The sequence below is a fragment of the Echeneis naucrates genome, chromosome 12, assembly GCF_900963305.1.
Source record: "Echeneis naucrates chromosome 12, fEcheNa1.1, whole genome shotgun sequence".
In the NCBI taxonomy this organism is placed as follows: Eukaryota; Metazoa; Chordata; class Actinopteri; order Carangiformes; family Echeneidae; genus Echeneis; species Echeneis naucrates.
In genome coordinates this window covers 16737738-16748893 of record NC_042522.1, presented here as the reverse complement: position 1 = coordinate 16748893, position 11156 = coordinate 16737738, and the positions used below count along the sequence as shown (strand labels likewise).

At 43.6% G+C, this 11156-nt stretch overlaps 1 protein-coding gene across 1 annotated transcript in view; it reads left to right on the top strand.

The window, feature by feature from the left end:
* The first annotated feature begins 4887 nt into the window (after positions 1–4887).
* The window catches only part of col27a1a (collagen, type XXVII, alpha 1a), a 62814-nt gene continuing 56545 nt past the window's right edge, over positions 4888–11156 (top strand). Inside the window, exons 1-2 of the mRNA XM_029515475.1 lie at positions 4888–5301; positions 9640–9710. Coding sequence (XP_029371335.1) covers positions 5249–5301; positions 9640–9710 — 124 coding nt within the window. The 5' untranslated portion in view covers positions 4888–5248. The remainder of the gene's footprint in view (positions 5302–9639; positions 9711–11156) is intronic.

Below are 11156 nucleotides of genomic sequence, written 5' to 3'. Positions count from 1 at the left end.
CAGTCTCTGTTTCTTTCCTCTAAATGTTTCCATAATATTGTCTGGTGGAATTAAAGTTTCCATTCTTACCATTTGGCTCGCGTGAGGAAGGAGACAGAGAGACGCTGATGGGGGGTAGGGTGAGCCATCTTTTGGATGCAGAAACACTGAGCCTGGTGTCGGACCTGGTTCCATTGGGGGAGTGGATACAGCATCATAATGACCAAGCCAAATATTTGTCTACTCCATATTCTGAGAGCATAATGAGGTCCTTTTACAGAAGGCATCAGTGGAATCTGGACACTGATTTTATGCCAGAGGGAGCAGGTTTCACTAGGCTTTGCTGTTTCCACTTAGGCTAGCCTGGTCTCTGGTGGCCCAATCCAAATTCAATACGGAGCCTTGTGTCCAGAATAAGAATGAATTATGGCTCTGTTTGACAGATGATAAGTACTGAATCGGAAATTGAAGTTGGATTTAATCAGGAGATGAATTGCACGCTGAGGTGGGATTTCATTATGCTGTGAATTGAATAAGAACCTGCCTGGAATTTAAAGTAAGGTTTGCTCCTACTGTACATGAGGCCACTGTTTATGGAGGGAGGAGCTTGTACGGTGGAATTTCACAGCACCAGGTCCAGCCACTTTCTCTCTCACATACACACTCAAGTCCCCGCATACCTGCGCACACACTTACACTATATACAGTACATCTTCTATGTGTATCCTCACACAGGTGTGGACTAACTTCCTAGCGTGTTTCTCCTTTCTGGTGGTGCCAACTTGGTCCTGTGTCAATACTCCCTGGCTGCCATAAAAAGTGCCAGGAATCAAAAGAGGCAAACATTATGCTGCAGATCCTTCTACTGTACTTGTAAATATTGCAAGATATGTTTTTGGCAGGCTAAAGAGCATTGCCTGCCATTTGTGTACATTTATCAAGTCCATCGTTTGCTGAAACTAAAGTGTGAGGGACTGTGGAGAAAGTAGAACAGTGGAAAGAGGAGCTGAGAAAAGTTGGGTGATGATATGATATGATGTCCCTGTTGGCAGAAAAATTGTCCAAAATGTATACTAAAAAATTTTCTTTTTAAACACAATACGATTTAGTCACAAACTAAATTTTCTTTGTTGAAACATATCAAAAACCAGCATGACGGATTTATCATCTATAAAAAAGAAAAAACATCTTCAACATAATTTTCCTAAGCAATATAATACTATATAATTATAATGAATATTTTTATGACAGTTGTTGGTCTGTTGTTGTTTTTATCTATAGCATATATGTATAAAATGACCAAAGGAAAATGATGCGACAATCTGAAAGAGACGTGAAAGAAAATCCTAGCTTAACTTACTATGCAGCTTTTTAGTGAACTTGTTTAGCAGTTCAGCTCTCAATCTGTTTCACAGTGACAATTTAAGTTAGAGAGTACATGGTGAATAAAGCATTAAAGAGCCAGATGTCCCCCGGGAGTTTGAGGAAACTATTGAAAGGCGCTGATATGTACATATAATATTTCTGTCACCCTCTAGTGGCCAGAAACAACAACTTTTCTTGTATCTTTAAAGATGTTTTTTACTAATTTAAAACCTGCACATTTTAATGTAATAATAACTGTCACCTAATTATACATTATAAGTGGAATCAGTAATAAAAAAAAGGCAACTGTATAAAAAATGATGATTCCTGTTTGACAAATTGGCCCTGTCACTTTATATTACAGTGCATAACCCTTCCTGTTTTGTGAGCTCCTAATAATTTTTGTGCAGTCCCTAAACAGAGAGCGCAGTGTGAAAACCACCGGGTTACCATTACGGTAAATGTGCATCATTTTCACACCTTACTGCCAACCTTGAACACAAAAATACAGTACGCAAACAGCAAACACTGCAGAGATTGCTCTAAAAACTCAACTCCACATTTGTCTGTGTGTGCTGTCGACACTCTGAGTGTGCCCCCAAAAGAGCTAGCCTACCCCCGGCAGGTTATTCTGGCGATATTATGAGAGCTCAACATGCTCATTATGGTTGTGGCAGTGCTTTAAGGGTGGCCGTCTGCTCTGGTGAGCCAGCACTGGAAATGCTTGTGGTGAAGGGACGGCACAGCGCGGAGTAAGACAGACAAAGAGAAGCGAATGGGAACGAGGAGTAGTGAAGAAGGTTTAACAGATAAAGGGAAGAAGACAGAGGAGGGAGTGATCAACTGCAAAAGACAAAATAAAGGCAGCGAAATGAGACCGTCGCAGCAGACAGGAGCTAATTTGACCACTTTCCGCCTCCCTGCTCATCACCAAACACATCCCTTTACACAGGAAGGAGACGGGACCAGGAACACTAACAAGTGGACAGAACCACCTGTAAAGGAAAAACCCTCCACACACACACACATGATCATGTGCGCTCACACACTCCCTCTGTCTCACACACACATTCCTTGTATGAACAGCCTTCTTGTGTGCAGTGGAGCTGAGAGAGACAGCACTGTCTGGTTCACCGCCACCACCTCCGTAACCTCTGCCACTGCCCGGCATGAAAACACACCTACACAGAGGTGACTGTCTTTACAACCTATTTATTTGTTGAGTGACACGAGGTTGTTTTATGTCATACGTGCTCTGAAAACATCGCTGTCTTAGTTTAGTCGATTCACAACCTTTCTGCTGTGTTTTTAACCATTAACATTGCACAGGTTATAAAGTCACAGAAACTTTTGAATAGTTTTCCGAATCAGTTTCATTTCATCTTTTTCACCTGAAAAAAACAAAAAAAAAAACAAAACTCCAAACATGCCTGTAGAAGTATGTAAAGCAGCACGGACATCCGGGTAAATATAAACCATGAGAAATGTGTGAACACCAAACTGAGCCCTGAGCCCAATATATTTTTTTCTTTTATTTCAGTCTCTCGAACACTGTATTGGTTGTTTATGTGTATGTACAGTACACAGCTCACTGTAAACATTGATATGCAAACAGCCTGTGTTGCTATTACTTTTGCTGTGCATCAAAGAACAGTCTTGTGTCCTTACTAGGCCCAGGCTGCAATTTGGGCTCAAGGCGTGGCCCGGCACCCATTGGGCTGTGTCCGCCCTGAGTACCAGTAATGACCCCTTCCCTATGGGGAGCGTTTGATCTGGCTTGCCTGTACGCTTCAGCAGGGCCTATTTCTGGAGCGTGGGGGGGTAAAGGGAGCTTTCAGACGTGGTGCCAATGACCATAATTAAGCAGCTTTTAAGGGGTGGCAGTGAGCGCGCTAGCTAGCGCGGAGTTTGTAATTTGGAAGATGGGGGCAGAGTCGCTGTGGCTCATTGGAAGTACATGGGAGGGTCGGGTGGCACCCAGCGCTGACACACACGGCACAAAGTGTGTGAAGGGGACTGTAAAGAGGATGTTAATGACTTGCAACCATTAGCACCCACCCCTGGGGCTGGCTGACCAACAGCCTTGGGCTGAAACACAGCCGACACATGCAACGAGCCCCACCCTAATAGGCTGTCATTCAAGGCCACCTTTCAGTGCTCAGGGTCTCAGGTGAGTCAGCTCAAAGAGTCACAAGTATCTTTACCCTGCAGCCTCCTCCGCTAGCTGTTTGTGACCATTCTGTGCGCAGCATTCATCTGAGCAGGCCGTTTTCTGGCTACGTTCATTCATTCATTCATTCATTCATTAAGTTTCGGTGATAAGAGTCTCCTACTTTAGAAAAACAAAAAAATCCAATGATTCACTTCAAATTGATTTAATTAGAATCAAAATAAGATTGCCAGAGATTATTATCATTCCCTCTTTAGGGAATTACCTAAGAGGTGCCTGGCTAAGGCCCAGGCAGGTGTATATTTCTCAGAAAGCCTCAGGGTCAGTTCACTTCGCTGATGTTTGGAGGCGTCAGTGCTGTTCATTCATTTGCTCTGTCCCTTTAAGGATTTGCAGAAAATTAAAAACAAACAAACAAAATGAACAAATAAATATTTTTCTGGCTCACCATGTGGACGATTTTAGCTTTAATATCCCAGGTTTTCAGATTCTGGTCTGTGAGGGTGAATGTTGAGTGGAACGCGCTCACAGTGACTAAATGCTTCTCCCTGCAGAATCAGCGGCCCCCGTTGGGGTGGATTTCTGTCACACCATGCCCTTTGGGAGCACTTTCTACTGATGACATGGTCTTTGGGTAAACTACCTCCTACGGTAGCTCTCAAAGTATTATGAAAGGAGCAGAAAATACCATATCACCCTGTTAAACAAACACGTTCGTGAAACATCTCAAACAGATGTCAGGTGGTAATTACGGGCTCCTGTGGTCTCATCCTTCCCCAGGCCGTGGCCCCACTTCAGGTAATGGGAGCTCCAGGTGCTTCTCCCCCCCCCCATGTCTCCATTCACACATCTGCAAGACAATAAAGCAAACACTGAGCGCAATGTCGCAAAACATCTGTTAGAAGAAGCCAAATCTTTTCGTTGCTGTTGTTGTGCACAGCGTGACTTTGTGTGTCACATTCATATTCACGTGCAGTCCTTCCAGCGGGTTACTCACACATTTCCCCAAACCTCTCTCCTGTTTTTCCCTTTAACGAGAAACAACTTTACTCTTTTTATTCCTGGTAAATGGTTACACAGTCCATTTCCTGTGAGTAAATCCAAAAGGTGTAATTTGCAGTCAGCCCATTCTCCAGATTGGGATCTAATATATACATAAATGAAGGTGGGGCTCTATGAGGGAGCTGCAGGCGGCTGCTCCACCGGTGTCACCGGGGTTCATTCATTCGGTTTCACCGACGCAGGGGCCTCTGGGCAGGGTCCTTGTGGCCACCCCCCCGGAGAAGGCGTGTAGTTGCTCGATACAACCGCTGGGTTTTGTAACTTGACACCTGGCTTGTGCGGTGCGTTTTGCCACCGCTTTACCCGCAGAAAGCCTATTTAAAAAGGAAAGGGATGAGTCCTGCGCTCCTGACTCCGTGAAACCCCCCATCCCAAAAAGAACCCAGCTTTCTCTCCGGCTGCGCGGCCCTCGATCCGGATCGGCATAAATGAATGAAACACAGGGGAATATCGACAGACTACCGCACAGGAAAACTCTCTGTCAAACCAGCCTGCCAGGAGGAATTTATGTCGGGCTTGACAGGCAGACCAACATGAGTTTTTTCCTCTGGAAGTTCACCTCAAGCTTGTCAAATGCGTAAAACGGCGGCCGGTGTCTTTTGCCCCCCTTCCAAAGGAGTCACGCTGTGATTACCGGATCAGGTCTTTGACTGCCAGGACAAATGAATACAAATGAATTTAGGCACCCGAAGGAGAGATTGCAGAACCTCTCATCTAGACACAAAGTAAGTGACATTTGTTTGTGTTTGTTTTGTGTGTCCGTGTGTGTGCTGGTTCAGTGATGATGGAGTGTGGTCGGTAAAAAGCTCCGTGTGCCTACCTGTGCTTCAGGACTGGGGTCCACTGGGGGCTATTAGCTTTTCTACGTGTGGTTTGTGTGACAGCTATCATATATATATATATATTTTTTTTAAGTTTTAAGAAATAACACTTGCTCATGTACATCTTTGATTGAATTTCTTATATCCCCCCTCTGTGCTTTTAATTAGTCATTTCATTAAAATGAACAAAAAAAAAAAAAGTCCCAAACATAATCACCAGCTTCATTTGTGTAAAACATTTCCTCCTGTCTTGTTTTTTCTGTGTGTGAGACAGACTGTGATTGCTCAAAGACGTAAAGTTCATCTGATTTTCTCTGGTGAACTGGTGCTCACAGAGACTTTGCTGATTAGTGTTTACTGACGTGACTCATCTTATGGAACAAGCAAAGCAGCTTGATTGTTCAGACCTATGAAGTTTCATGAGAACATCAGAATTCACTTGAGCTGCTGATTTTGTTGGGATGCGCTCCATTTTGTCCACAGTCACATTGAAGCTGGGAGGTTGAGATGATCAGGTTTACAGAGAACACAGAATTAGCCATATTCCTGAGATTATGATATCATCAACTTATTCCTGAAAACACTCACTCATTCATTTTTTATTTTTATTTTTTGGAGAAAAAATGCAGATGACTACTCTCCACTCCTCTGTGACAGAAAGCTGCAGATGTGTGCAAGTGTTTACAGCTTCCATTTCCACACGCAGTGAATTAATTCATTGGTGCGTTGTTATATGTGGACCGTAGTCTGGAGTCTGCTACAGCGTGCAGTAGCCAGCTGTTGCACAACCGAGGTAGACAGGTCATTCATTCTTTAATACATTTGCACATCAGTCTTGCCATTGACTCATGTGTAGCTTTACTGCGCAGTGAACATCTGGTTTAGGCAACAGTTCATATAGTGACAGAGTTTGTGGGGATCCAGTCATCTTTGGAGTTGGAAAGTTCAGACTTTTGACCCACTGTCCCTAATGTTTCACCAAAACACGTTGGCTAAATGGTATCAGCTCGTCACACCAACCTGGATGTTCTGCAGAAACAACAGTTTATATCTTCGCAAATGTAGCCCAGGCTCAGCTGCACGACTCATTTACAATGTGCATGGACTGAGATGGAGCAAAGATGGTCTACCTGTTAGGTGCCAGCATCATTCAACACATGTCCACATGGTGTCGCTCTTTGTGTCCAGTGCCTGGCTCTTTGCATGCAGCTATTTTCGAACAATGTGCTGATAGATTCAGACACATTTATTTTTGCGCTGCAGAACGACTACAGAGAGATTTAAAAAACATTTTTTTAATGTAACATGCAGCCGACCAGACTCTCTCAGCGACTCGCTCTTACAGTAACTTGTATTATTCAGTCAAGCGTTGTGTCACAGTGGGTCACATGCAGTTTCACACCTCTCATCTGATCTCAAACACAGAAAAAATATTGGAAGAAGGCGGATGCAGCCAACATATTTGATAAGCGTCACAAGGAAAACAGTCAGGAAACAGATAACAGAGGTACAAATATACCACTGGTCTGAAGACATTCCAGTTACACTCTCCTCCTCGTCAGTTCCAGTGTCAGCTCATCCAAAGGAATTTTCCACTTAGTGTGTGTGTGTGTGTGTGTGTGTTTGTGTGTGTCCTCTCAGGGGGGCTCAGGATCACCTTTGGGAAATCCTTCCAGGGACTCATTGAGTTGTCCAAGCTTGTGAAAAGAAACCATACTGGCTTCTCAGTGGCTTTTTCTCAACCTTTGACTGGTCGCTGGCCTGCAGACAGAGTTGTGTTTGAGTGTGTGTGTGGACGCGGGGGTGGCCGGGGGTCGAGAGGTTAGAATCAGAGTTTAGACACGGCTAATGCTGCCTCATTGAGAGATAAAGACGGTCTTGGTGCACGGGGTGAACATCAGAAAAAGACAATATGCTTGGAGAATCACAAGCACTTCAAAGTCTGCACTGCTGCAGATCAGAGAGTGAGTCATCAGGAAATCCACTTATGAATTTATTTGCCACTTAGGGATGTTTTGGAGATATTGTAGATTACGTAAACACATACTCTCCCTCTGTCATCTGTCACCTGTTCATCTTTTTTGATCCATGAAATGACTTGGCTTTCTGATGTCAAAGTAAATGTTTGTGCCAATCACAGTTAAGATCAGCAGGAGAAAGATGCTATCAGTGACACAGGGCTGTATTCTTCCCCCTCCCACCTTAGAAATGCGAGTGCAGTGGCTCACAGCACATTATGTAGGTTGGACTGTCTGGTTTAATGTATGACTTAAGAGGGGGGTATTATTCATCGAGCCTGTATTTTGTCCACTCAGCCAGAATCCCCTCAGGGAGTCCCGTCATAGCTCGCTGTTGCAGCATGAAAACCACACACCAGACAGATGTCAGCCCCGTTGATTTAAATGTCCGCTGCAGTTTGCGCACAACCACCTTCAGCAGAAACCCTAACCTGTCACATCCACTTCAAAAGCACCCTAATGAAAATCTAAACAAGCTCCAGAGAAACTTTGAATGTGAAAAGCCAACGAAAACAGCACCAGTTACCCAGAAAACTTGCTCCAGTTTCCACAGATGTAAACAGCCGGAGGGGTGGAATGAGAAAAAAACTAAAAAAAATAAAAAAATAAAAAAATTCAGCATTCATGACTCATTTTCACAAAGCGGATCTCTCCACAGCTGATAAGAAACGGACTGAGGCCGTAACCAGCTGGACGTCTGGGAGGTTCACTCACTCACTGACTCACTCACAGACACACACATGCACACACACACACACACACACAGCCTGGGTAAGCACAGCCAGCTGTGTATGGGGCTGATTGCGATGAACCTTTGTTAGCTGCTAGGAGAGGAGATGTAGGCGCCATGAACATGCCCTTAAGCACGCCGTCACACATGCATAATATTAGATGTGTACACACACTCTGATTATATGTGGAGGCTGTCTGAAGTGATATTCCTAAAAAGAAGGAGACAAGCTCTTCATGGAGTTCAATTTTTTTTTTCTCGCCGGGTCACTGCCGGTAAATATGTTAACACGATACTTACTATCTTTCCCACATTCATGTATATGCAGCTCTTGGCCTGTGCCGGTGTCTGTGTCTGCCTGCTTTCTCTGTGGCCCTCCAACCACAGCTGCAATACACATTTCCTCCCCCAACTTGTGTGCGACCATGTGTGTGTGGATGACCTCCAGCGGTAAACAGTGGCTCCCCTGCCTGTCACCAGATCTCGGTCCCCCACTGAGCTCTCAGTCCACTTGCCAATCAGTCTCCTTCAGATTTTACTGCACACCTGGATGTGGTGAGGGTGTTGAGAGAGACCATTTCATTATTATTAGTTTTTTTTTTTTTTTTTGCTTTGTGAGTGCATGTGTGTGTGTATGTACATATATATCGGTTTTGGGAATGTTGGTTGCTGGATCAGTCTACTCTACTATTTCTGCCCTGCAAACCACCACTTAAAGCTATGTGTGTGTGTGTGTGTGTGTGTGTGTGTGTGTGTGTATTGGAGAGAGGTCCTCTGAGTTGTAAGCGCTTTTGCAGAGTCCAACTCCCATTTGTTATTCCCATATCAGTGGCTCAATTGCAAAACATATGGTTTTGCTTGCATCTGTATTTTGATGTGATGTGAAAACAATGACTACAGATGATATTTCTGGCCTTTTATAATGCTACAAACATCAGCTTTGTTTTTTTTATCTCAGTCTGTGTCATGTCTTTGTGGTGCGCTGAGACACATGCCGTAGATATCCTAATCACAGCGGCTCTGTCATCGTTTAAGCATAGTTTAAGATGTTCCACAGTAAAATGCAAGTTCTTCAAATTACAAGGCAGTTTCTTATTAAGATAATGTTGTTGTTGTTTTTGTTTTGTTTTTTTTTAAACATAATAAATTCTTACAAAACTTGAATCATCTGTTACACGCATTCATAAAAACTTCTTCTTTTGCGTTGCCAGGTTGTGACCAATGCCTTTGACCACCTGTGTAAAAGTTCATTTAGGAACAACCACTTTTGCAGCCGCGGGCTTGATAATGAGAGCAATTAATGGTTTATTTTTCTATTCATGGGTTGTTATCACGTGAGAAACCCACGAACAACATTTAACAACCTGGCGACACAATGTCCTAGTGAGGCAAAGAGTTTTATAAAGCGTACCTTATTAGAAAATGATACCAAATAATTTAAAGAGTGAACCGTCAGTAATCCTGTTCCTAACCTCCTTTCTTCTCTTCCCCCAGGAGAGCCCTATTGCTCTGTACCGTTTTATATTGTACTTGTTACCTGGGACTTACGCAAGTACACTCTGAAGGTAAGACATGGCTTCCTTTCAAGTCTATTCACTCACTTCACTCTTTCCTCTGTAAGAAAAAAAAAAAGACTGGAGCGCTGGGGGTAGATTTCAGAGTTATACTTTGCCTGTTTGGTCATTGCCCAAGCATGTAAACAGATTGCTCTGAGAATTGGGCCAACTGTTGCCATGATGACGTGTTGGGGAAGGTAAGTTGAGCGAACAAGGGAGTGATCCTATCAGATCGTGGATTCACAGCTGGACCTCGCAGAGAATTCCTCTGTCTCACTTCCGTGATTTACGGTGTTTATAGATGGGACAGAGAGGCCACCAGAGTCAAGATAAACTTCTTCAGCTACACAACAACTACTGCTGAAGGTCTTTTTAGCCAAGCATTCTTCTCATCTCTTATCTTATCTCATCAGCGTAAAGTGACTAACATCAATGCGTTTGTAGTTGTAACAATGGCCACCGTTTGTCTTAACTGCTTTGGTACACTCTCGTTGCCCTCCTAGCTTTGTTTTTCTTTCAGTGCAAAAGCCTTTTATGAACCCACCGTCCACTTACAGCCACAGTTAGTGAGAAGTTGAAGTGACCAGGTATTTCCCAGAGGTGTTGGTGGAGACCAAAAAAGAGCAAATAGGACAGTTAATACATGGCCTTTACATTCATTGTGACCCCCCCAAATCAAAGTTTGTCTCAAGAGCTGCACATCTGATTATATTTTCAGCTTCCCCCAAGAGCCCAAAAACTCTGTTGCTACCAATTTAAAAGAAAGTGGTTTGATAACAATGCCAATAAAATCATGTTTGTCTCTCCTGCACCACAGAGTGAGTTACAGTGTCAAATTCTAGTTGTCAGATTTTAGTTTCTATTTGACAAGGGGGGGTAAGATTTTCCTTTGGGGCAGCTGGGAACATTTGAGCTACTAGCTCTGCGATAAGCCTTGCATCTGTTATGCTAAGTGATGACTTGGGTGTGGGATTTTCAAGATTTTGCCACACACATTTGAGGTCAAGCAGAGGAAAGGAAGCAATGTATTCCAGAGAATCTCTCAGGGCCACGACTGGCAGACAACTGGCTCGTGGCCGACCTCTCATGGCACACACTTCCTTTTGGAACATGAGCCCAGTTACTTTATTGTACTGTGAAAATGGGCAGCTTTGGGTTGGCTCAGTAACATCACCACAACAGTTCAACCAATAGAGGACTCCGTTTATGTTCTCATAAAGAAGCATGCAACACAACTGCCATCGCTTTATTCAAGCCAGGGACTTTTGCAGCATGCTTCACTTCTCTTTCTCTCTATCCTGCCAAGTATCTAAAATGACACTGTCCCTTGCTTCATTCTGGCTGGGGATGAGTGATGCAACTTATACCCCCTTACATCTCCCCTACTTTATATCTATATCTAAAATAAATGGACTCCAAACAAATGGAAAATTAGATCATGTGTGAAAGATTTTA